The sequence below is a fragment of the Rosa rugosa genome, chromosome 6, assembly GCF_958449725.1.
Source record: "Rosa rugosa chromosome 6, drRosRugo1.1, whole genome shotgun sequence".
Lineage (NCBI taxonomy): Eukaryota > Viridiplantae > Streptophyta > Magnoliopsida > Rosales > Rosaceae > Rosa > Rosa rugosa.
In genome coordinates, this window is record NC_084825.1 from 48,359,177 (window position 1) to 48,385,264 (window position 26,088).

At 38.4% G+C, this 26,088-nt stretch overlaps 4 protein-coding genes and 1 long non-coding RNA gene across 5 annotated transcripts; all 5 read left to right on the forward strand.

The window, feature by feature from the left end:
• The first annotated feature begins 1,687 nt into the window (after nucleotides 1–1,687).
• Nucleotides 1,688–3,262, forward strand: LOC133714237 (uncharacterized). Its single transcript, XR_009848507.1, has 5 exons — nucleotides 1,688–1,820; nucleotides 1,908–1,995; nucleotides 2,272–2,365; nucleotides 2,564–2,612; nucleotides 2,945–3,262. It is a non-coding gene; the product is annotated as an uncharacterized LOC133714237 (long non-coding RNA).
• Nucleotides 3,263–7,469: 4,207 nt separating this feature from the next.
• On the forward strand, nucleotides 7,470–10,002 carry LOC133717829 (WEB family protein At2g40480). The gene is made up of 2 exons (XM_062144572.1): nucleotides 7,470–7,828; nucleotides 8,393–10,002. Exons 1-2 carry the CDS (start codon nucleotides 7,571–7,573, stop codon nucleotides 9,815–9,817), a joined length of 1,683 nt encoding a protein of 560 aa, XP_062000556.1. The 5' UTR covers nucleotides 7,470–7,570; the 3' UTR covers nucleotides 9,818–10,002.
• Nucleotides 10,003–11,115: 1,113 nt separating this feature from the next.
• LOC133718721 (uncharacterized) lies at nucleotides 11,116–13,254 on the forward strand. Its single transcript, XM_062145589.1, has 7 exons — nucleotides 11,116–11,252; nucleotides 11,334–11,492; nucleotides 11,579–11,666; nucleotides 11,772–11,858; nucleotides 12,515–12,571; nucleotides 12,718–12,809; nucleotides 12,927–13,254. The coding sequence occupies exons 1-7, from the start codon at nucleotides 11,176–11,178 to the stop codon at nucleotides 12,952–12,954; spliced, it is 588 nt and encodes a 195-aa protein (XP_062001573.1). The 5' UTR covers nucleotides 11,116–11,175; the 3' UTR covers nucleotides 12,955–13,254.
• Nucleotides 13,255–19,542: 6,288 nt separating this feature from the next.
• Nucleotides 19,543–22,543, forward strand: LOC133714802 (5-amino-6-(5-phospho-D-ribitylamino)uracil phosphatase, chloroplastic). The gene is made up of 11 exons (XM_062141058.1): nucleotides 19,543–19,739; nucleotides 19,818–19,937; nucleotides 20,114–20,182; nucleotides 20,453–20,557; nucleotides 20,739–20,793; nucleotides 21,032–21,105; nucleotides 21,244–21,327; nucleotides 21,435–21,575; nucleotides 21,729–21,794; nucleotides 22,008–22,117; nucleotides 22,208–22,543. The coding sequence occupies exons 1-11, from the start codon at nucleotides 19,635–19,637 to the stop codon at nucleotides 22,374–22,376; spliced, it is 1,098 nt and encodes a 365-aa protein (XP_061997042.1). The 5' UTR covers nucleotides 19,543–19,634; the 3' UTR covers nucleotides 22,377–22,543.
• A 605-nt stretch (nucleotides 22,544–23,148) lies between these two features.
• On the forward strand, nucleotides 23,149–26,041 carry LOC133714801 (uroporphyrinogen decarboxylase). The gene is made up of 6 exons (XM_062141057.1): nucleotides 23,149–23,413; nucleotides 23,585–23,706; nucleotides 23,821–23,931; nucleotides 24,030–24,218; nucleotides 24,723–24,848; nucleotides 25,408–26,041. The coding sequence occupies exons 1-6, from the start codon at nucleotides 23,296–23,298 to the stop codon at nucleotides 25,921–25,923; spliced, it is 1,182 nt and encodes a 393-aa protein (XP_061997041.1). The 5' UTR covers nucleotides 23,149–23,295; the 3' UTR covers nucleotides 25,924–26,041.
• The last annotated feature ends 47 nt before the right edge of the window (nucleotides 26,042–26,088 follow it).

Genomic DNA, 26,088 nt, shown 5'->3' on the forward strand with positions numbered 1-26,088 from the left:
AAGTTGTCTATCTTCTGTGACAACACTAGTGCTATCAACATCACCAAGAATCCTGTTCAACACTCTCGCACAAAGCACATTGATCTTCGATATCATTTTATTAGGGATTTGGTTGAACAAAACATACTTGAGTTAAGCTTTGTGCCCACTGAAAATCAACTTGCTGATTTGTTCACTAAGCCTCTTGACACTGCTAGGTTTGAGATGTTGAGAAATGCCCTAGGGATATGTTCTAAGCATTAAGGCACAAGAATGAATGTCCACTATTGATTGAGGAAATTGTGATCTTAGTATCCCTTGACCACAGTCACTAGTGAAATGTACATATTTTCAACTATGTATCTGTTATTGCCATGCCTTATTCTGGACAAATACAATTGTGTACTCATGTTTAGTCACTAGATCACGTAACCCTACTATGCACTCATAGCCTATGTGGTGGCATACTATTTGTTTCCTGTCACAAGAGATTCAGTGAAGTAGAAGAACTGCTTAAAATGCTCAGATGATTCATTCCCTCTTCTCAAAGTAATCAGGTCCTAGTTGAGGTGAACTTTCTAGGGTTTGCAAGAAACGAGAATGGATAACTATCTCTCATCTCTCCGAGTAATCAGGCCTTAGTTGTGGTGAACTTTCTAAGGTTTGCAAGAAACGAGTTGGTGAGTGATCTTTGCACGTAAAATACAATATTGCTGACCACGACTCGAGAATCTCTCCATGGAGCATCCTTGATATGTTTAGTACCCTAAGAACATCTGTTCTGGGAGTTGCTGAGAAGATTCTTGCTACATGAGTTCAAATTGTCACAAAATAAAAGAGGTCACTGACTCAACTTAAAATTCGTGCTTGGGAACAATATTCCCTACTTCTTCTCAGTAGATATCATGAGCTTGGTTACATGGTTGGTTCACCTACTTCACTCCTTCTCCATGTCACTAAACCTATCTCTAAGCCCCACATCCTGGTTATATTCACTTTCCTCACAGCATTATTATCTAAGGTCTGACTATGAGTACCAATTCTTTTTGTTGATAGAATACATCATGCTTCGTACTCTGAACTATGTTCCTTTCACTACGTGCTTTGTGCTTTCTGTGATTAAACTATGCTATATTTTCTCTCTTCAATATGACCAATGCATTCATTGCCTTGATACTTAGCCAAGGAAACGATCATGTGATATAATTGCAGATTATGGGAATATTTCTGTCTCTTCGTTTTCCTTTCACTACAAGAAAAAGAGTTATTAACGACATTTTATTGCGACACATGGAAGCGGCCGTCGTAAATTATTAAAAAAAATTGGGCGGTTATTCAAACCTTGCGCGGTAAATATCGGCCCTTATAGATTTCCGACGCCTGATTTAAAAACGTCGCACAGTTGTCGTAAATAAAGGAAAACATGTTCGTTTGCGACATATTGAAGGTGAAAAAAAAAAAAAAGGGTTTTTTCTTATCTCCTATCTGAGACGATCTCACCCTCTCACGCATTAGCCGCCCACGCACTCTCCATGAAATCTCTCGTCGTTTATTTTTCGCCCACTCTCCTATCTGAGACGGTCTCACCCGCTCCCCAGATTTCTGTCTCTCTGAATGAGGTTACTTCTTTGCTCTTGTTAAGGTTTTCGAAGTTCTATTATTTCAGAAACTAACACGCTGTCCGTCTAATTTAGGTAAACTTATTCAATTCTCTTAATAATGTTTACGGTTGTGGTTTGACGAATCTACTCGCCTGGATGTATCTATGATTTCTGTTCTGCTGCTTTTCCAATTTGATTTCGACATTCACTTTGGGGTTGTCTGTATATCGATCTCCAATGGTATCCTGTTTTTGTTTTTGTTTAATTCTTCAAATTCCATCACTTAATTTCCAATTTTGGGAATGAATTCTAGTTTTTTATGTGCAGAAATGGATATATCAGAGTCTGGGGCTAAAAACCCATTGATGCTTTTGTCTACTTGAAGTGTATTTGGTAATTGATGCTATTTTGTTCGGTAAGATTCATCAAATTTTGCAATCTGAATTACTGGGTGATTGAATTGACTTGTGACCTTTCGTTTTCGAAAAAAATTGTCGCTGCAACTAAGGTTTTAGAATACTCTGATTATCTTAATGGTATTTGAAAGGGGGTGTTAGATTTTCTATGCAGTTAAATCTTGACGTTTTTGTTTTTATTGACATTGTCTTTGATAATTTATGGGTTTTATTTGTATATTATATGAGTTCTTTTTGAATTACATGTAGCTGAAAAAGCCATGAACTCTAGACAGGGCGAAGCTGGCCTCCATGGGTGGTGATGACCAAGGGAGATTGAAGCATTTGGAGAATGCTGAGAGTCTGTTGATACTCAATTGAATAAATAAGGTAGGAGTATTTTAAGTTCCAAGCGTGCAGGAGATGTTTACAAAAGATTTTTGTGTAGTTTGTTTATGCATTTTATTTGGGCTTACCAATTTTCAGGTATTGTTAATTAGAGAACGAGGACTTCAGACTTTACTTTTTTCCTTATAGCAAGAGAATTGTGTCAAACTGACAATAAGTTAATGCTTTTGCTTGATGCAGGTGACACCACCTCATTGTCATCTGAGCTTCACAAACATTGTGAGTGGAGGTATGCTCTTCTCCTCTAATTTAAATGGTTACTGCACTGGGAATTTCCTTTGTGTCTTTGTGTCAGCATAGAATATCATTTCGATCTATTGGCTTTTACTTCAGCAGCTTTACATAATGCATGGTTATTGCTAGGTTTGGTTACTGTATTACTTTGTGAGCTACCATTTGCATAATCAATTACAATATATTTGCAATTGGTTATCTTTAATACTCTACTTTTAGTATTCTATTAGACTTTATTGGTTACTATTATCATCTTTAATTGAGCTCAGATCAATGAATTTTGGATGTCTCTACTGTGAACTAACCTAAGATCTTGTGAACATGCAGACCTTAGACTAGACTCATAAGCCCAAAAGCAATGTACAGATTAAATTTGGAGATTTTACTACTACAAGAGGTGTCAATAAAAAGAGAACATCATTACCAGAGAGTCTCTGTAAGACACCATTGGCCTGCCCAGGGAAATAGAAAAAGAGAAATACGAATGGGATCAAGAAGACAAGAAGCACTTGGATATCTTCCACTGGATTGACATCTACGTGTAGAAGACTTTTCTGAATAGCTTGAAGGCAGTTGGTTTCAATATTAGTAGGAATAAGAATACAAGGGTGCTCTTATTTTAGTTCAAAAACGACCTCATGATTATTTTCATGATATTATTTCCTATTGACATTCAATTGGAGATAATTGTATTTGTCAATTTGTTATTAATATAAATTTGTTTTTTATCATATGATATATATTATGACCATAACTGGGAAACAACATCAATATTGTAATGTATGGAAATTAGTAGAATGAAAGTAGATTTTAATTAAATTTTTTTTTTTAAAAATAGAACAATTGCGACGGGACTCTAATGTCGCCAATAAATTTTTGACTAATAGTGCATTTTTTACGACATACAAAAATGTGTCGCAAAATCCGTCAGAAATAGTATTTACGACGTGTGTAATCTGTCGTAAATAATGGTTAAACATTTGCTACGCGTTTTTTAGCGACGCGTGCTCAAACGTCGCAAAGCCGTCGTAAAAAACTTTTTGCGACGCTTTTTCATATTTTTACGACGTTTTTCATCCGTAGTAAAAAGTCAATTTTTTTGTAGTGTTTCTTTGCTTGCCATCTGGTTGCACTTAAATTCCTTATTGATTAAGCCTAAGTTGAGGGGGAGAAGTAAGTTGCATGCGTGTATCTCGGAACACTAATTGTCATAATTCCTTTCCCCAATTGAGACGATATCCCAACCGGTGTAACCTTTGGTTTTCTAACCCTACTGGTTCAATATATATAGCCTCTCTTGTCTCCCTCGGATGTGCAGGTTCTTTCACCAACTGCCTTCTCCCCATGGTTCGCACAAAGCAAACCACTCGACTTGGTGGACATCGCCGCCTGCCTCCTCCAGAGGAAGGCCGTCAGGCCGCTGCCAGAGCCGGTATTCTCCATCCCGGCATGCATCGTGCACGCAGTCGGAGCCCTCCTCTTCGCTCCTCTGATGCATCCTCTGCTGCTCCTCCTCCTGTCTCTCTGGATAGTCTCCGTGACCAGATCTTGGTGGCCGACTGGCGAATTGCCTGCCTTACTACGGACATGGACGACATGCATTCTCTTCTGGTTCGTACTCGTCATGCTCTGACCACCCTCACACAGGAGATCCGGAACATGCAGCGCCACCCTCCCGGGTTTGACGCTCCCCGTCCTTCCAACGTCATGCAGGAATATCAGGAGCCTATCGCCCCAGAGGCGAGCTCGGATTCCATTGATGAAGAAGAGTTTCTGGACCAAGTCACCAAACTTATTGAGGAGTTCGACGTGCCCTCCCATTCAAAGGGGGAGAAGTAAAGATTTTTTATTGATGTTTCTGTTTTTGCACTTTTAATTTTTTATGGACAAAGTTATTTTCTTTTGAAGTTGTAAGTGCATAAGCACAGATCTTGGGATGCTTATTATTATTAGTATTAAGTAGTTTTATCTTGGCAACTTGGATAGGAAAAGGATGGAAACTGATTCCTTTTTCCAAGTTAGCACCTTTCGTTCACAATATGTATATGTCTGTTTAAAACATAACATGCAGGAATACCAAGATGAAAAATCGTCATATGTTGAATGGGATTGCCCAAAGGGGGAGATTGTAAGTACTTGGACTACTCCCCTCAACACATGACTTTCCCAAGATCTCAAGGAAAACATACATGCAAAGAATAAGGAGGTTATCTCTCCTAATTGCTCGGTGACCTAAAGCAAGGAAAAGAAGATCGCAGAATCATATCATGAAGAGAGATTCAAAGAGGTTGATTCACTGATCTTGAGATAGAGGTGTATTTAATTCATATCATATTTGCATGATTCTAAATTGATATGCATTAATTGTACTTATGCTCAAAATCTCTTTTTGTATGCATATCCGATTACTTGTTCAAAACAGTTTTAAAAACCTTTCTATATTTATCTTATTTTGTAATTAAGATAAGATTTGATTGAGGGGGAGTCTTGCTTCCCTATAAAAGGTTTTGAAAACTATTTTCGATGTAGAGATTTTCCATTTGAAAAAATTGTGGTTATTGAATCATTAGTATTCGTGTTTCAATCGTTTTCTGAAAACTCTCATTTATGTGTTTCATATGTTCATTTGCATAATCAATCATGCTCATAAATCATTCTCAAGATCAGTGATTCGATCAAGAGCAGGGAAGGATTGAAGATAGATTGTCTAGAAAGGTCTATTGTGTTAGTTAGGAGTTAGAACAATTATAAATCAAGTTGGCATTTGTTGCTAAGTGAAAGTGTTTGTTATGAACAACACTACTTGTATATTGTAAACTCCTTTGATTCATATTGGATTGTTTATTCGTGTTGGCTACGTTAAAAGTCACGCAGTGAAGTTTCCTCAGTGGAGAGGTTTACACTGCTTTAGCAAATCTCGTGTTGTGAATTGTACTTTCTCTAAATAAATTCATAGAAGTAAAGTGATTCATCAACACTTGTTCCATCGAGTATTTTCAGTTGACCCGAGGAATATTGCCCGTTTTCGCGGTTTGCGGTGGTGAAACCCAAACTTAGGTCACTTGGGTCAGGCGTTTCGGGCGAGGATTATGAAGAGGGAAGAGATGGAGGGAAGAAGGCGAATTTGACAGCCAAGGTAGAGCACACGCACCCCATTCACAAATCCCATAATAAGATTCAAGCAAAACAACAACCTAGCTCATTGAGTGAGGACAAGATGATAGGCTTCAGATGATTGAAATGGATTTTGGCTTTTGGGGTTGAAGGTGAATGGAAGTACCCACTAAAAAGTTAGTTTGAGGTTTTGTGTTTTGTTTTGTTTTGCTGGAAATGTGTAAGGTGAGCTCATGAGTGAGTTGGATTTGTGAGAGTACTGCAGACTACAGATCGGAGTTCCCATAGAGAGAGAGAGAGAGAGAGAGAGTAGGAAATGCTAAATTACTCTTAAAAAAATGAATAATGACATAGGACTAACGGCGTTATTAATGTCATGTACATATTTTCGGTCAAAATTATGTTCATGTATCGTTTTGATTTGTTTGAAAGAAAATATACCGAACTTCGGAGTCACTCATTCAGTAGTCATTTGTGGGTACTGTTGGTAAAAATTTCCCAAAAGAATAATAGATGGCGTGTAATTTATTTATTTATTTTTTACACTACACGAGAATCAAATCCTTAATCTAATCTAATTTAATTCAATGTAAATGAGCACCGGAAGAATGAGCCAAATCACAAACCAACAAAGGGCCCAAAACAGACAAGGCCCAAGAATCGCCGCTGGCAGTATCAGCAGCATTGTTGGGCCGCTGCTAAAAGCAAAAACCCAGCCTAAGAAAGCCAATTTACATAGTGAGAAGTAAGAACTAAGAAGTAGTTCATCGATCAAGAATGTCTGCTTCCCTGAAATTCACATTTGACAATGATGAACTCTATACATCAAATGGGTAGGAGTTTGATTACATGTCTTGGTGATTAAGGCAGAATGTTACAATTAAGAGAACATGTACAAAAAAAAGAAGAAGAAAGGTTATTATTTTTCTCATATCAAATTATGATATTACAATACTGCGAATGCATGTTATCGATTAAAATTTCTGATTTAAAATTAAAAAGGAAATTAAAGACCAAGTATTTCAAACAACTGAAAAAAAATAACAAATTAAAACTTATCTCAAGTTAAATAGTGATTCATGATTAAAGTTGATATCAAAGAAGGATCCAAAAATTAACCGATCCTTATCGGGAAAAAGAAAAAAAAAAACTCCTCTAATTGATCTTTCGATACATGATGATCATCTTTAAATTTCGAACAATCGCCAGAAAGAAAAGAAAAGAAAAGGCATGTATGTTTTCTCACTTTTATCACCTTTACTTTGTGCAAAGCAAAAAATCAAATGAAAATCACTTTGATCATCTACACACCAAACTAAAGTTACTTACCAAACGAACCTTTAGAAAGTCAATCATAACCGCAACATGGGTTAACATGGCTTTCCCAAAGAACCCGCAATTCACGCTCGCAAATTCAGCAAAAAGGTGACCCCGGTCAACTGGTCAACACCCAGATCCCCTCCTTCTCACCTACACTCAATCTCCGACGTGTAACCTACCCATTGGCCTAAATAAACCAAAAGTCAAAAAACAAAATCAACGACTTATGTTCCTCCAATCCTCATACACCACGTACCCCATCACAGTTAATCCCATTCCACACTGAATCCCAAGAAACGCTTTCTACTGCACCACCACCTTTTACAGGACCCGGTTTACCGACCGAGTCGTGACTCGGACCCCCACCCAAGGCAGCATCATCATCACGCACCCATCATCCTCGGTACCACATAAAATCACACAAGGTGCTTCCTTTCGATGATGGGTTTTGTCCCCAAGCTCCTTATTAATCTCTTCTTGCTGTGAAGGACTGACTAAGCTGACTTGGTTTCTTCTGCAATGGCAGCCGAACCGGTTCCGGGCACGCCCGGTATAAAGGAAATAAGGTCCGACTCCGGGCCCGAGATGTTTCAGTTTAACACGAATGCTGGTCATGGAGGAGGTTCATTGTCGCCGAGTCCGCCGCCCGGGATAAGGAGGGTGAGTTTGAGGGCCGAGATTGATACGTCGCCGCCTTTCGGTTCGGTCAAGGAGGCTGTGACCCGTTTTGGCGGCAGCGGGTCTTGGATACCATACTATAAGCTCGGAGAAAACTATGTAAGTGTTACATGTCTTACTATGCAAGCGTGTCTTTTTTCCACGAAAACTATACAATAACAATTTCACACATTTTGTTACAATTCTTTAGCACAGTTACTAGTATAGTATGATAAGTTTGTTGCCAAGTTGAAAAATTTATACCTTCATGTAAGTTGATAGAGTTTTAAGGTTGGCAATTTGATCCATAGCTTTGAACTTTGTCTGTATATGAAGTTCTTTGCTTTCATTTATACAACAATTCTATGCCTTGTTTCTGACTGCAGAATTTAGCTGTCCAGATGATCACAAACACACTGTTATATGCACTTCTTGCTATGTCTAGCGGTTAATCTAGATAATTAATTAGATAGTAGCTTTTCCGAATGTGATACTGGATTGAGAGCTCGACAATATAACATGTATACCCAGCAGAAGAATTTTCTCGTCTCTCTGTCTTTACTGTGTGTGTTATTTAGTAGTTTAAATGGTGATTCATGAATTAAAAGTAGTGTATATTCTTTCATAATTCTTCTTGGTTTGATTGGGTGTCGTTCTTGGTTTAATTGGAATTTATAAAAGCAGAATGGGGGTGAAGAGTTTGACTTAAAGAAAGTTGAGGAACAAGCAGCAGAGTTGGAGAAGGATCTGATTGTAAAAGAGCTAGAGACGCTTGATGTTTTAGAAGAACTAGCAACAACAAAGAGAATTGTGGAGGAGCTAAAGAGACAGCTGCAGAAAGAAGCATTGAAATGCTTGACAGTTCCACCAGAGTACCATTCAGAAGCAGAGCACATGTCACCATCCCCTGCCATCAAAGAAATGAACAAGGAAAATAATTTCATGATGATGGGAAATTCAAGTCCCAATCACCCTTCTTCCTCACCTGATCTGATCTTGATGGAGCTGAAACAAGCGAAAATGAACCTCGGTAACACGATCAATGACCTAGGGGTGATTCAATCTTCTGTTGAATCTTTGAACAAGAAGATGCAAAACGAGAAAATTTTGCTTGAAAAAACCCGGGAGAGGTTGACTTCACAGTTTGCGGGGGTGTCATCACTAGAGGAGGAGATGAATAGCATAAAAGTGAAGACAAGAGCAGCTGATGATGCAGAAACCAAGACTAAGAAAATGGCCAAAGCTTCGAATTTTGAGGCCAAAACCAGCATGAAGAAGACTGCTGAAATGAGGTGGGTTGCGGCGAAGAAGATGGAAGAAGCAGCTAAGGCAGCAGAAGCTGTTGCTCTTGCTGACCTCAGGGCTCTAACGAGCTACTGTGAGAGCTCATCAGGGTATGTCCTTCCGGAACCGGAGAAACTGAGCTTGAATTCGAGAATGAAATCACCTATAAGCTCAAGAGCTCAAGAAGCTCATGGCTGGTTCAAGAAGAAGCTAGCAGATGCCATGTTCGAAATTGATGAAGCTAATGCATCCAAATTGGCCATACTAAAGAAGTTGAAGGAAGCAACAGAAGAAGTCAATTACAGTAAGCAATTCTTGGAGGAGGCATTGAACAATGTAGAACTCGCGAATCGGAAGCAACTTGCTGCTGAAGAGGCTCTACAGATTTTGGTGCCAGAGCATGGTAAGGGACAGGTGGCTTATAACACAAGCAACGTAAACAATTTCCAACCATCGAATTACCCCCGGAATTCTCCCATTAATGAGATGAGCAGGTCATCAGTCCTAGCAAACGATCTCCATCGTTCAAAGCCCCTTCTAAGGCCAAACGTTTCACTGCGAGATGTACTTAGCAGGAAACAGGTTCTCCCCGAAGATTTTGTTCCGAAAAAGGAATTGGATCGCGGTCATGCTGAGACACATAGAGTGGCTTTGAGTGAAATGCTTCATGCACTGAGGGAGGATCTGACATGTCCTTCAAAAGTTGAGCAGAAAGATGGGAATGATCGACAGAGGAAGAAGTTTGGTTTCATCCAGATTTCACTTCCCTTGTCAAGGCCAAGTAAGAAAAAGATGCAAACTTCGAACGCCAATGGGACACATTAGACTGAGTGATTTGGTACCAACATACATATATATTTTTTAATATTTCGAATTCCTTGGTATTGAGTATGGTTTTGTTAGTGTCTTGAAGGAGTTGTTTTATAGGGTTTCAATCTGTATAGGTGATTTTGTATCGATTGATCTGTATTATTTATTGGAGTGAGAAATGAAGTGATTATTTAGCGTGATATCTAATTTGTTCATAGAATTTAAATGTGAAAACATTTAATTATATTATAAAACGCTATTCAATATATTTTTGCCGAATGTGTGAACATTTTTATTCTTTTCATCTTTCATGACTTATGAAATACTATACTTTTACCAATGAACTTATGAATTATATTGATAATTTATTTGAAAACTTATCTAAGTAGTTGAAAAAGTTGTATGTATATATGATTGTAGTATGGACTCTAAAAATCCAAGATGAACTCTAGGCACCAAGCTGAAAAGAGAGAGTCGCTATGTAGTCTGAGTGGAAGGGCAATTCAAGTGGTTTGTGGTTGTGTTTAATTGGCTTATGATGATTGTTTTTAACAATTTACTCTGTACCTGTAACGCACATTTATTCTAGAGTTATTTGTGGTGCTCTCATTACTCAAATTGTGGATAAGAGAATAACCACAACTTGTCACTTCCATAGTTTGTATTCGTTGTTTATCTATATTATTATTAAGAGAAAATGTCTTATCAGCCAAAATCAAAAATTTTGAATCACAAGAATAAACATAACAATTATAAAATAGATTTTTATTAAAAAAAAAATAAAAAAAAATTTATCCCACAACCCATTCTCTCTCCCACTATTTTTTCTCTGCAATAACTATTTTATTTCATTTTTTTTTTCATTTCTTAAGAAAAAAAAAATTATTACACATACAAAGTATGTATGAAGACAGCTAGTTTAAATAAAGATTTCTTTTATTCTTAAAAAAAAAAAAAAAAAAAAAAAAATAGAACATCGGTAGCATATCGAGGTATGTACGAGGAATGTCATTTGATTAATTGAAAATTCAGGCGCCATTTACATTCGCGGGTTTTCTAACTCACCGCGGGAAATAACTTTTTTTACTTCTCGAAATTTACAGCATTCACCGCTTCCCGCCCAACACTGTAGCGCGCAAGCTAGAAAACTCACACATCACTCGACTACCGTGCACGTCTTTTCGCGCTGGCGCACTATTCCGTAAAATGCGTTGCGCGGGCAATGAACACTCGGCGCTGCATTTTAGGGAAAAAGATTAACAGTGAACCTCGTCTTTTCAACTCGCAGTAAATAATAGCAGAGTCCTATTAATAATCGGAAAGTTTCGAACCCAACAAAGCAAAACAATAAAAAAGTTGCAGAGCTTTCTTCAATGGTGAATCTGAGGAGGACCCGGAAAAGAGTCCGTGCAATCCCTCGTGCCCCAGATGGAAGTGCCTTTCAAAATTGGTATGGCATTTGTTTAGTTTTTTTTCACTCTCCTTTATATTTTGGGTGAAATATTTGGGTTCTTAAATGTGAATTGTGCAGTAATAAATGTGGGGTTTCTGTGCCTATTGCTTTGGCTGTGATGCATGAGTGTGAACCCAACAAGGAGGTGAAGAGGTTTAAAGGTGTAGGCTATGATGTTGAGGAGAAGCAGAGCTTTTGGGACCAACTAGTTGTGATGGCGCCTTTTCATTTCTTCATGTAATTTTTGGAGTATTGTGTTGCTTTTTGTGATTCTGTTGTGTTGATGAGGAAAGGTTTTGGGTTTAATTTTGTGGGTTTATCAGGAAAGAGTTTACAAAGACCAGGAAGGGTGGAGATTGGGTTGAGACTAATCGAGACGGGTTTGAGGTGTGGAAGAAAATGTCCGAGAAGGTAAAACTGTACAAGTGAATCTTGATGCTTATTACTTTATTAGTCCTACCCTGTTGTTACTTTGGGGGAACATATCACATTTGTTTCGAATTTGTTTTTGTTTAGGAGAGGCAACCATATGTCAAAGAAGCAGAGAGGATTGATGAGGCTTATCAGAAAGCTTTGCTCAAAGAATCAAATGATGGGCTAAAGGTATATGGATGCCAACTAAGTTCTGAATATATGGTATTGGAGAGTTAAAAAGGCATATCAGGGATAGAGTTTGATATATAGGGGATGTATTTCATATTTGTAGTGATATATTCGATTGTTTTAGTGGTTGCTGAAGATAGATTTTAATGACTTTCTTGCTCTTTCTTCTATTCCATTTGTGTATGGTTCTGTGTAATTGCGAATGGTGATTCCCTTTGGTGATAATCATGTTCCCAATTTCTAGTGAGGATTTCTGTAATTTAGTTAAATTTAGTTTCAAGAATTCTGCATGATATAAAATGTAGTAGGTGATGACCATTATGTGCGCTTCATCTATAGTTTTACATGTGAAGAGGTTTGGTTGTGCATAGCCACCTTCACTGAAGTGAGTGATTCATTTAGTTGACATCATGTATGGTCTCAAGTTATTTTTTGTCTTAGTGATACCAATTGGATGAGGAAAAACTGTCCTCTCTTTCAAAGTTGTATCCTTTATCTGATGTTACAAACTTAGTGTTACTCTACTTCAATTGCATGTGTTCAATTTGATATTAATGCATGTAGACCCTCTAGCTTATCTCCAGAATGTATAAATCTTACTCTTCCCCTACCCACATATCCAAGAATTGAATATATGATGAGATGGTTGCTCGCAGGTAGATGATGAAGCAGATTCTGCAAATACAGCTGGGAACAATGGGAAGTTTGGTGAGGTGTGGATTGCATTAAGATTCAAGATTCATAATACATTTCTTGTTTATTGGTTGGTTTGATAATTATCTATATCATTCTGATTGTTTCTATCCAGTATGCTCATGCTCATAAACTAATTTTTTTTCGTCTTATGGTTTAATAACAGTTGTATGAAGACTCAGACAGTGAGAGTTCTGATTTTCTTGGTGAATCATGGGACAATTCTGTTAGAACTGGATCTTGGCACACCTACCATCGGTCTCTCTCTCTCCCCCCACATTTGTTCTCATTATTGTTTGGCTACAATTGTTTTTTCCTTTGATCTTTTGTTCTGCATATTCCTGCTACATTCATAACTTTTGCCTTGTGAAACAGGCCAGTGGTGCATCAGTTTACCTCATGAAATAGACAAAAGGTGATTGCTGAGAACTGCATGAACTCATGAACTCTATGAAGTTAAGGAACCCTCCACAAGGTTTCCCTTTTGGCATCTGATCTCATTTTTTGTTCCATTTCAAATGCTTTCAAAGGCAAGTCATTTGGCATTTTGGCTATTGTATAGTAATTGTAGAAGTTGGGGTGCTAGTTTTTTCTCTAGAGTCGAAAAGGTTTGATTTTGACTCACCTAGACTCTATTCATGAAGAAAGAAGAGGTTCGAAACTTTGTAAAAAGTCTGCTATGATTATATTTCTTATATGTTTATTTCAGATCCCAATAATGATTCTATTGACTCTAACGAGGTTATTTGCTAGTATCCCGGCGTGGTGTGTACTTCAGATAGACATGTCTTCGTGTATGTGATACACTAATACTCGTATTGTGATTAATATCTCCATGGCTACAAAACTATTTAGAAACCTAGACCTATATAACCTATTTTTAGGCCATTATCATGACATATGAACGCCGAACGTGAGATATAGCTACAAAATCATTCAGAAACCTTTTTTTTTTTTTTTTTTTTTTTTTGTATCAATTAAATAGAGGATTAGGCGATATTAGTTCCTCTGCGACAGCCGATATGGGGTGACTGGCACCCACCCACAATCTCGAAAGAAAGGGGGCCATCGCAACCGGGAACCCACCGCCCATCCCTCTATTTTATTTTATTAAAAAAGGAAAAGAAAACACAAGAGGAGAGAGGGGGACAAGAACCAAAACCTCTCTGAAAACAAAATGAAATAAAGTACTCAAAGTGAGCACTGAGCTAAAATAGTTACGAACTAATGAATAGAGCAATCATGCAGCAGAAACCACCGTTGCATGAAATCAATCAAGCACTTCAGAATTAGCTAATACGGAAATTCGGTAACCCTTGCAGATTGTGAACAAAGGCAGCTGATGCACAAGGAGGGCAAGAGTCCCACCAATAATGCCCCTCATGATCCACCCCATAGTTAGCTAAGCAATCAGCCACTTGATTCCCTTCTCGATAAATATGTGAAAACTGAATCTGCATAGAGGAGAGAATGGTACAACAATTGACCCAATCAACACTTAGACGCCAAGGGACTGAGTAATTTTTATTGGCAAGAAAGTGAATTGCTACCGCTGAATCACACTCAATCCAGAGAGAAGTCCATCCTTTTCCTGATGCTATTGAAACTGCATGAATAATGGCTTGAAGCTCTGCTTCTAGGGCAGTAGCAATACCCAAGGAACCAGCAAAACAACCCATACAATTACCCAAGTGATCACGAAAAATACCTCCATAGCCCGCGAGTCCAGGCGTCCCACGAGCAGCACCATCTGTATTAACCTTTAATTGAAAAGCACAAGGAGCATGCCAATTTACCTCACGAATTTGATGTGATCTTGAGGCTCTACCGCTGATTCTAAGAGCACTGAAAATACAAAGCTCATCTACTGAGTTACGCATAATTCCTAAACCCCAAGAATCAACCTCTCGAATTTGCTGCTTGATAGAGCGAATCAAATAATCAGTAGTTAAGCGACGCTCATCAAAACGGATAGAATTTCTAGCCTCCCAAAGAGAGTAGAAGCCAGCTCCCATCATTCCCCACCATAGCAATTGCAATTGAGTACCAAAACCATGTTGCAGTGGGTAAGAGAAGAAATCATATATATCCAAGAAATGAATACTAACTTTAAACCAAGATAAAACTGCAGACCATACCTTCATAGAGAAAGAGCACTCAAAAAAAAGGTGGGGGGCAGTCTCAGCAGATGCATGACAGAGAGAGCACATAGAAGCAAAAGAAATGCCTCGCTGAAGTAAGAGATCATCTGTTAAAAGCTTACCATGAAGAAATTTCCATAGAGTAACAGAGTTTCGAGGACGAAAGCATTGACGCCAAACCCATCTATCCCAAAGAACAATTGCCTGTTTACTCCTCTTGAACTCATAGGCTATAGATAAAGATAAACTCCCATCAGAAGAATCCAACCACACCAGCTTATCCTCCATGTCTGAATAAGGAAGTCTAACAGCTGAAATTTCTGACCAAAGTGCAGAAAGATCAGCAATCAAATTTGTAGAGCAATACCAAGAGCCATCTCTGATGAAATCAGAAACTTTGGCACATAATAATTTGCCAAGCGGATGCACAATACCCAATCTATCAACAACCGAACCATTAAGCCAATTACCATGCCAAAAATCAATTGATCGACCATTGCCCACTAACCATTTAGAGTTGTAGAAAATATCCATAAACAAGGGTCGCATGCCAGGCCAAATAGATGATTTTTTATAGTAAGAACATGGCTGACCTGAACGTTGAAGAAACCGAGCAGAAAAAAAAGCAGCCGCTGGTGTAGACTTAGTTAAGAAATCCCAAAATTTTTTTAGGAGGAAACCCTTATTAAGAGCCATAATATTACGAACTCCAAGACCACCCTCCTTCAATGGAGCACAACACTTTTTCCAAGAGACTGGATAATAGGCTCTAGAAGACACATTGCCGGTCCAAATAAAATTCCTCATCCAATTTCGAACTTGTTGCAATACAGTCCTTGGCCAAGCATAAATTGTGAAACTATGGGAAAGCATACTAACCACCACAGAATTGACCAGAGTTACCCGTCCTGCCATGGAAAGAGAATGCCCTCTCCAATTAGACATAACATTACGAATTCGATCAGCCAAGACTTGGAAGTAAATTCGCTTTGGACGGCCAACAAAAATTGGCACACCAAGGTACATGAAAGGCAATTTACCCACTGAAACACCCAACCAAGAATATATTAGAGTACGACGATGAAGAGCTGACTTCCCCAAATAAACATGAGACTTGGTTTTGTTCACCAATTGACCCGAGTTGAGTCCGTACTCCTCAAAGAAAGCCATAAGATTTAGTAGGCTTCTTTTATCTCCCTTACAAAAAACCATTATATCATCAGCAAATAAAACATGAGAAGGGACTTTCACAGCACGAGGAGAGGATATAACTTGGACAAACCTGTATCAGCAATATTTTCTGAATCTGAAACCATTGAAGGAATAATATTTTCAACCAAACCTGTATCAGCAATATTTTCATTCAGAAACCTTGATCTACAAAATTCTTTGTTATGGCATCTTTCATTTAGTACGTAGGTTTTCTTAATTCTCTACTCTTTATGACTTTTATACATAGCATAAATGTGTGGGTTCATAACCACTATAGTCCCTGAACCCTAACTCTCTTCTTCTATCGATCAGCTCGATCGACTTCTCTAATAAGTCTATCTGTTCTCTTCAGCTGGAAAAGAAGCTCTGAGGGCCAATAAATAAAATTCGAAAGTCAGCTCCTCATAATAGGATGGATGAGTTGTCGGATTCCATTCTGGAATCATGCATACTTCCCTTGTTACCGATGAGAGATGAGGTGGAAACTAACCTGATTTCCCATCGGTGGAGGCGCATCTCGAGGCATTCAATTCTCACCAGGCGCAATCTTGAATTCGACATTGCAAATGTCTTTGGAAATAGACCGAGGGATGATATATATGGAGAAGTTTGTGAATGACTATTTGGAGCTCTATCAAGATGAAAGGGTATACTCTTTAAAAGTGAAGCACGTATTTGTCTTAGACCCAGAATCTACTCGCGTCCTTGATCATTGGGTTCGTTTTGCAATTGCAAAGGGAGTTGAAGAGATGCAGCTTTTGTTGTATCGGTCTTTTGGCTACTCTTATAATCCAAGAAACGATATTTATGTTTTTCCTTATCAGTTGCTACTCCAAGGCGCAAGTCTGAAACATTTGTCGTTGCATGGATGTGTTCTGAGACCTCCTCCTGATTTTGACGGGTTTAATAAGCTAAGATCCCTTCGTCTAAGTGAAGTAAGGGTTGATCAAATTTTTATGGCACATCTCTTGTCTGTTTGTTTGTTGCTTGAAAGCTTGACAGTAAAGGATTGTAGGGGACCATCACATCTCAATATTGCTGGTGACCATCTAAGTGATCTATCTGAAGCTGTTGCAGCTGTCGGATTGCGAAAAGATTGAGATTTCGGCACCCAATCTCGTCTCATTGGAATATGTTGGTAATTTTTTTAGGATTGTTTTTGTCAAAACTCCACCACGGTTAGCAATAATTTATTTTGTAACTACTGTCAAATATAACGATACATTACCTTCAGCTCTAACCCAAATTACATCGGTTCCTCTGCCCGAGACTCTTCTGTGGATGTACGACGAAATACCCCCAAATGATCAGCAGCCTCCCTACCTTTAAAAATCTCAAGCAATTGAGCTTAATTTTCTGGCAATGCATGGGGTAGTATATCTTATAATCTCAATCCTCTCCGGTATGTGCCGGACTCCTCAAGGTTGCACCCCTTTTGGAAGAGTTTGTGTTGACTGAATTTACCTTCAGGTTGCCCAATAAGATGAATCAACTAGAAATAAGGAATCTAGAATGTTCAAGATCATTTACACATGATCACTTGAAAAAGGTTAAATTGCAGGGGTTTCATACTTTCATGGTAATTGGTATGAGATAGAGTTTGCCATTTGGATTCTAAGGAATGCAGCAAAGCTCGAGATACTGGTGATTAATCCGGCTGGACAATTCTACGATGTATATTTAGAAAAATGGTGGGATGTTCGAGACGTACAAATGGTACGTATGTTCATCATCTTGGAGAGAAGACAGGATACTTGTCCAAGAAAAAACTCGAGCAAGTAACGACTAATGCTCGACTTATAATTGAGACTGATTTTGTCACTTGAACTCGCAGGCCATTTCTCAAGTATCATGAATTATTCATGATTTGGCAGCAGAACTACCAGTCTACCACCAATACTTTGCTCATTCTGAATGATATATCCGGTTGAAATTTGCATGGTCAACTGTGAATAATTAATCATGTGAAAGCATAATTTCTTTGTGGGTTGTATTTTTTTCTTTTAAATTCTATTAATGGAGTAACAATTACCTATCTAGTACAATTTGATCATGTTACATTACTATTTTTTTTGTTTAGTTGTGTCTAGTACTTGCACTTGGGGGTGTTTAGAGCTCTCATGCTTATTACTTATTAGAGTTACAATTTGATACATTATATCACAACATTTTGGTTGTCTCATCATCCTGATGTTAGATTTTCAATTCAAAGTCAAATTATGGTTCGCCAAAACCATACTTTTACAGTTTTACTATACTACATGATGGGTATGTTTGTTTTATAGGATTGTCATGCCCAACCTAAATTTCTATAGGAATCCAGGACTCCTATAACTTAGCTTATGCTAAATTAATACCTGACTCATGTTTGGTGCTGCATAGGCCTAAGGAGTAGACCGGCATGGTGTCCCTGACCGATGGCCTCCAAGTAGCCACCATAAATCTCTCTCTCTCAAACAACTTTTACGTAACTAGAAATAGAATTCTACAAAGATTAAACAACTTGAGCAATAGAATTCCCAACACAATTTCTCACTGCTCCACCCTAACTTATGTTGATCTTAGTCGAAACAACTTGGTTGGGGAATACTTAGTAGAAACAACTCTTAATCTCTCCGATAACAATCTTAGCCACAAACTCCCAACCGGAGGTCAATTTATGGTGTTCAGCAACTCGTCCTTTGCCAAAATCCCCTTTCTCTGTTTGCCACATAACCTGTCATGCCTGACTATTTGAGCCCTTTGAGCCCACAAAGCATTTGGTACCTCCATGAGAGAGAGAGAGAGAGAGAGAGAGAGAGAGAGAGAGAGAGAGAGAGAGAGAGAGAGAGAGAGAGAGAGAGAGAGAGAGAGAGAGAGAGAGAGAGAGAGAGAGAGAGATATATATATATATATATATATATATGACACAATTAAAGAACCATAAACCTTTCTACATAGAAATAAAGAATCGATCCGAAGATATTGAAAACCCATACGATCCAGAAGGAGCTGAATTGCATGTAAGTAGGTGAGAATGATGAATTGCATGTAAGTAGGTGAGAATGATGAGGCGAGACTGAAGCGAAGAATAAGGTTTCCACAGTTCGATGATTTTTGGTGTCACTCTAGAAGAAGGGGTTGAGTCTTTTTTTGGGACTCTAGAGTCTCATTTGAGTCATGAGTGATGCCAAACACGGGATACCTTCTGTTACACTAGATAAGGCTGTCTGATCACATCTAATCTCACATAACAAACATGCTTTACATGTAGTACGAGTACTACGATAACATTACAGTTCAAGAGACGTTAAACAAGATCACAGAACGATTTGTAATGCAATCGACTAGTTGTATTATAATTACATGCACATAAAACAAAACAACGATACATACCAAGACAAAAAAGAAAAAATTAAATCAAAAACTTGTTATTTGTTCGATTTCCATGTTGAATCTCGGTTGAGCTCTTTTACAGATAATGAGATAAATCAAAATCTCTTTAGCCAAAACAATATAGATCAAAAGAATATCCCCAAAGAAGGACCTATCACGTGACTTCAATGAGCTACGGTCACGTGCACTTCATACCCATCTCAACCCCATCTACACCAAAGATCTTTATACAATTCCACCCCAAAAACCTCAATTTTTTTCCTTCTTTTGTAAATAAAAATAAAATGAAAACCAAAATACAAATTCCAAGTAAAGCAAACTTCTTCTCCTTCTAAGCTTCTCCATTTCGTCTCTCATGGACTGCGCTTGCAGTAATTTCAGAAGCTCTTCTCTGCTTCATCAATGGCGATCTCCCTCTCCGCTTCCTCACCGTCTCTTATCGTCAAAGCTCGCCTTATTGGTAAACCCCCTTTTCATTTCTTCCACTACTTTCTTTTGGCTCAATTTTGGGTGCTGATTGATTGGTTCTGTTTTACAGAGGGTAAAGCGTTTGAACCTGGCTAAGCATGGCCGGCTGGTCACCAGAGCTTGTGGGTCTGACGAAAATAGCTCTGTTAATGGGTTTAACATCACACCCAACAAGCTTTTCATGCAAGAGGTACTCATTTCTCAAACCCCTTTTACTGTTTTGTTTAAATATTGGGTCTTTTTGTATGGTGTGAATGAAAAGCTTGAAAAGTTTCGGTCTTGAATTCTGGGTTTTGGTTTAACTTATCTCTTGGTAGCTAGTTTTGTAAAAATCGATGTTTTCATTTTTTTTTTTTGGTGTTTTAGGCCATTGGAGCTGAATATGGAGAAGGGTTTGAGACTTTTAGACCGGATGGACCTCTTAAGATTGATGTGGTAAGGAGGTTATGAGCTTTCTTTTTCTATTATAAAGAGGATTTCACTCCTACCCCCATGTGACTCGAACCCATGACCTGGATCTCTTAGGTAGTGGGTGCTCTAACCACTAAGCTAACACCACTTCGTCAGGAGGTTATGAGCTATGTGTGTTGTAATCAAGTTGATTTTCTGTGTGATTATGTGAGAATTTAGTTGGTTGTTGTACACTTTTTGATGCTGTTAGTGCGTGGAATATAACTAACTAGTGTTAATTCTTATTCCAAGTAGGATTTTTTGAACGATAGACTGCAAGAAGGTTTTCTTAAACGGATAAGATATGCCATGAAGCCGGATGAAGCTTATGGGCTTATTTTCTCTTTCGACAATGTTGTGGTAAGTTTCTGTAGCACTCATTAGTCGTTACTTATGTGTTTCAAATTTATCTAAGGTTTCTGATAGTCAGAGATGGAAATGTTATTGAATCTGCAAATTTTATATATGACATATCTTGATAATCAAGAAAAGCTTTAAATGTATGATTCTTGGATGATTTGATTGCATATATGCGTTTCAGGCTGATACTCGAGCTTTGAAATTAAATGCTTGGAAGCAGCTTGCTGCAGAAGAGGGTACGTGTAGCCATTTCTCCCCTTTATTATCCCCTGCAGGGCTTTCAGTTTATTCATAAAGTTCAATTAAATGTTGAACTGGTCTGTGTTAATCAGTGGTTTTCCTCTTGGAAGTCCATTGGCTTAGATATTTCATATCTATCTAGGCTTTAGTTTGGAAAGCACTCGTTTATATATATTTGGGTATATATTTTACCTTACCTCTGATATCATGTCTTTATTTTCTATTTTTTGTCAGGAAAGGAAATTCCAAAAGAGGCTGATGTGCAAGGACAGATGCTTTATGCAGGTGCTGATCATGTATTACATAAGGTTGGGATTAATATTCATTTGAGGATATGTGAAAATCAAGTAGACTGATATTTTGAAATGCATCTCTTGTTGGATTGTGGCATTTCTTTATCCTAGACATATCTATCCATTTTCTCTTACAAGTTCCAAAACTTTCAGCTTTTACTCTGGGATAAAGCAGAGACAGAACTGACTAGGTTGGCGTTAAGGTTTTCGCAACTATTTTATGATAATCTTCTCAGGGTGAGTGCTAAACTGCTTGTAAGCTATTTGAAGGACTTCTATATTACGATAATCTTTGCAACTATATATTATGATAATCTTATTTTTCTTTTTCTTTCCTTTTCCAGCTTAGTAAACCCATGGAGGGGCTCAAAGAATGGCTGGAGGCTGTATCTACAGCACGCATCCCTTGTGCTGTTGTTTCAAGTCTTGATCGCAGAAGCATTGTCAAAGCCCTAGAACGAATGGGACTCGAGAAGTATTTTCAGGTTGATGTCCTTTTAAATTACAACATATATTCTTTGAAAATTGGTAGTGAGTTGAGTACCTTTGTAACCAGTACCAGCACATCTCTCAGTTTGTTGTTTCTCACTGACATATAACACATTCCTCAACTGATTGTCATTTCCTTGGGGTTATAGGCAATTGTGACCGAGGAAGATGGCATGGATTCTATAGCTCATAGGTTTCTGTCTGCAGCTGTGAAGGTATTGTTTGCAACATATGATTATTATTTCACAAATGTGTAATACAAGTCTGACCATTAAAGATTGGCTAGTCCGTCACAATGTTTGGAGTTGGTCCATCACTACTTGTATCTCCATATCTTATGGTATATGATAATATACTTACAGAGTAAATCCTACTGGATTAATTTTTCTAGCATCACTCTTTTACCATTTTCATCATACTCTTTGCAGCTGGATCGGAAGCCATCCAAGTGTGTAGTGTTTGAGGATGAGCCTAGAGGTATAACTGCCGCTCACAACTGTACGATGATGGCTGTAGGATTGATCGGCGCCCACCCTGCGTATGTGATCTCACCCCCATAAATATAGAAAGTTTTGCTATTGAAAATAACAGTGTATACTGAGTCTGAGATTCATGGTTGCACACACAGGTATGATCTGGTGCAGGCTGATCTTGCAGTTGCTAGTTTCAATGAACTTTCCGTAATCAATCTCCGAAGACTATTTGCAAACAAGGGTTCTACATTCATGGACCTCCAAAAACAGATCATAGAGAAATCTCCACCGAAGAGGAAGCTTACAATCGATACTATTTTCTGATTCATTTTTATTCTCCTCCCCCTGTAATCTAGGTCATCTAGCAGCTGATATTTTTTTTTTCTTTTCCTTTTCGGTTCTTGGTTTGTACTTCATCTCTTAATTAGCTTTTGTCTTTGATATACGAATTGATTATAGTGAAAAGCAATTCATGTGGATTAGGTCCCCCAGTCAAACTCTTATCCCAAAGTTCCCCGGTCAAACTGTTTTTGGTTTGTACACGATCTGCCTTCAATTTCAGAAAATAACAGCAAACCAGATGTAGACCACAGAATTCTCTCAAAAAAAAAAAAATAAATAAAAATTGTAGACTACAGAAGTTAAATGGATGTGTACAGTCTGCCTAGTGTCGTAAGGGTGCCAATTACCATACCGATCAACACTGTCAGTTTTGGTTAATGATGACTGGCGGATAACGCCACCACCGATCTCTCTCCTCTGTTTTAATGATGACCGGCGGTCGGCGGTTAACACCAACACTGATCTCTCTCTCCTCTTTTTGGGTGGCGTTGATATCGATTTTGTACCATTTTCGGTCGATATCCATCAGTGTTGGTGCTGGAAAACCCCAAATTGATGGATTTAATTCGGTCGGTGTTGGTGTCTCGTGGTTTCGGTTAAGACACCAACTCCGACCGAATTGGACCGATGCCAAAGCTCAAACAAAGTGCCCTAACTATTAAGCAACGCTTAAATGAGCAAACGACAGTCGTATAACCACATCCATTTCCTTAACCGTTGACTGTTGGAGGGGTGTGACATGGCAAAAATCAGAGCCCCCTTATCGTTATTATTATCATCGTCTGACAATCTTGTTGTTCTTCCTTTTCTGTCCAAACTCATACACACTGATATGCAAAGACCTGCTTCTTCTTCATAGAGTGATAAAAGAGACCCAAAGCTTCTTCCTTTGCCTCCAAATATGTCCTGCATTCACAGCTATGGCTCCATAGCTTGCTTCTCTGCTTCCTCCTCCGCTTCATTAACAAGAAGGAGATCCACTCTCTCTCCCAAGCCTCGAGTCCTCTGCGCCGTGGGAGGTAACAAGTTCAAATTTCACATCTTTATTTCTGGGTAATTCTGGGTTTTTTCAACTGTTGCATGGAATTTAAGAACTGGGTTTTGCCCAAGTTGGGATTTTTAAGCACAAAGTTGGTTACTTTCCTAGTTTGATAGATACCCAATTGGGATTTTGACATATTTTGATTCAGGGAGTGTGGCTGAGCCCCAAGTGACCTCTGTGGCTGAGCCGCTTTTGCTCAATGCGGTTCGGGGTGAAGATGTGGAGAGACCTCCGGTTTGGCTCATGAGGCAAGCAGGGAGGTACATGAAGGCAGGTTTATGAATCTAGTACTGTATCACATTGTCTCTGTTAATTGATTCTTAGCTGAGGTATGGTTTTGTGTAGATAGGCTAGTAACTTGTTTCAGTCATTTTGAATTGACAGAGTTACCAAAATCTCTGTGAGAGGCATCCTTCTTTTAGAGAAAGATCTGAAAATGTAGACCTTGTAGTCGAGATTTCGCTGCAGCCCTGGAAGGTTTTCAAGCCTGATGGAGTAAGATCCCGCTTATCTCTGCATTTGTATGATGCCTGTTATCTCTTGTATTAGGTTGTTTGTGTCCTCATTTTCACAGTTCTTTCGCATTGTGACAGGTCATTTTGTTCTCGGACATTCTTACTCCGCTTTCTGGGATGAACATACCATTTGACATTGTTAAAGGCAAGGGTCCGGTGATATTTAATCCTTTGAGTAGTGCTGCGGATGTTGATGAAGTGAGAGAATTTGTTCCTCCAGAGTCAGTTCCGTATGTTGGGGAAGCACTGACAATATTGCGAAAAGAGGTCCCTATGTCTCCTTATTCAATTTCGATATTTTTCATATTCTCAATGTCACTGTAAAACTAGAGCCAGCTATTCGAATGGATCACTAACAGTGTCTAGTTGCTATGGTGTTGATAGTTTGCTGAGAGATATGGAAATTTGGAATAAGTAGCTCTATATTTGCTGTGATGATTGTATTGTTTGACCTCATTCTTTCACAAATTTTACTATATTATGTTGGACAGCATGGATTCTGGAAAATTAATACTGCATACTATGACAATGGATCCCAAATGCTACCATGGGGAAACTTTGAAGTTAACAGCATGCCAAAATTTTACATGATCCCATACTTATAAGTTACAACCTTTACTTGTTTCACATTATTGATATGGATACTTTACATCTAATTATTAGTTCATTATTTACACTATAAAGTTATTGATATTGGATGAAATTTGGATGTCTTTGCTTCAGCGAATATTATAACCTTAGGTATATTAACCCGTGTCTTTACTTTGCCAGGTAGATAATAAGGCAGCGGTGTTGGGTTTTGTTGGTGCTCCTTTCACGTTAGCATCATATGTGGTCGAAGGTGGTTCATCAAAGCACTTCTCAAAAATAAAGAGATTAGCTTTCTCTCAACCCAAGGTAATTTCGGTGCTGCACTGCTGCTTGTATCAAGTTTTACGCAATCTTTTGAGGTTTATTAGCATAGCTTTTACTTTTGCGACTTTATGACTACTTGCGGGGCTTATTGTGTTCTGGATCATTGAACCCTAATGGTTGCAGTGTTACTCCTTTGAAGTTTCTTTTCTTTTTGTGAGTCCAGCAAGTCATTGTATTTGATCTTTCGTTATTCAATCGTTGTTACATGCATTGTGAAACAACCAATATGTAGGTTTCTTTAGCATCCATCTATATTTGCTAAATTTACTAATGGTAATTAGCTCTCATCATCTGGCACCTCTATATTATATCATCTCGGGAATTGGTCAATAGCTTCTAGGGTACTTTCTTTGTGAGGATTTTGTTTCAAATCCATCTTAACATTTCACTAGTACTTTGGTTTTTTCTTTTTCTGGGAGTGGTAAATCTAGAAGTGAATTCGTTTTTTAGTCTACGAATCATTCGTATCTTCTCTCTTGTTTAATGCCTTCTCCTCCTCTTCTCCTCTTTTCTGTCTGTTGACTTATGATTCCTTCCTCAGGTCCTCCATGCATTACTTCAGAAATTTGCAACTTCAATGACAACATATATACAATACCAAGCTGATAGTGGAGCACAAGCTGTTCAGATATTTGACTCATGGGCCACAGAACTCAGCCCTGTGGATTTTGAGGAATTCAGTCTTCCATATTTGAAACAAATTGTGGATGCAGTGAAACTGACTCATCCAGATCTCCCTTTGATTCTTTATGCAAGCGGGTCTGGGGGTTTGCTTGAGAGGCTGGCTTTGACTGGCGTGGATGTAGTTAGCTTGGACTGGAGTGTTGACATGGCTGAAGGTAGAAAGCGATTGGGACCAAATGTAGCCGTTCAAGGTAATGTGGATCCCGGTGTACTCTTTGGTTCAAAAGACTTCATCACCAGCAGAATACATGATACTGTGAGGAAAGCTGGTAGAGGGAAACATATTTTGAATCTTGGCCATGGAATTGTAGTAGGTACACCTGAGGAGAACGTTGCTCATTTCTTTGAAGTCGCAAAAGACATCAGATATTGACAATTTTGCTTAGTTGAGTTCTGTCCTCTGTAATTTTTGGTTCCAATTTGAGTCTTCCCTTGTTAAAGTATACTGCTTTATATAATTTGTTGATGCAGATAACGTATAGTTCAGTTCACCTAGCTATGCTCTCTAAGTTTTTTGGTGTATTATTTCATATTGGTG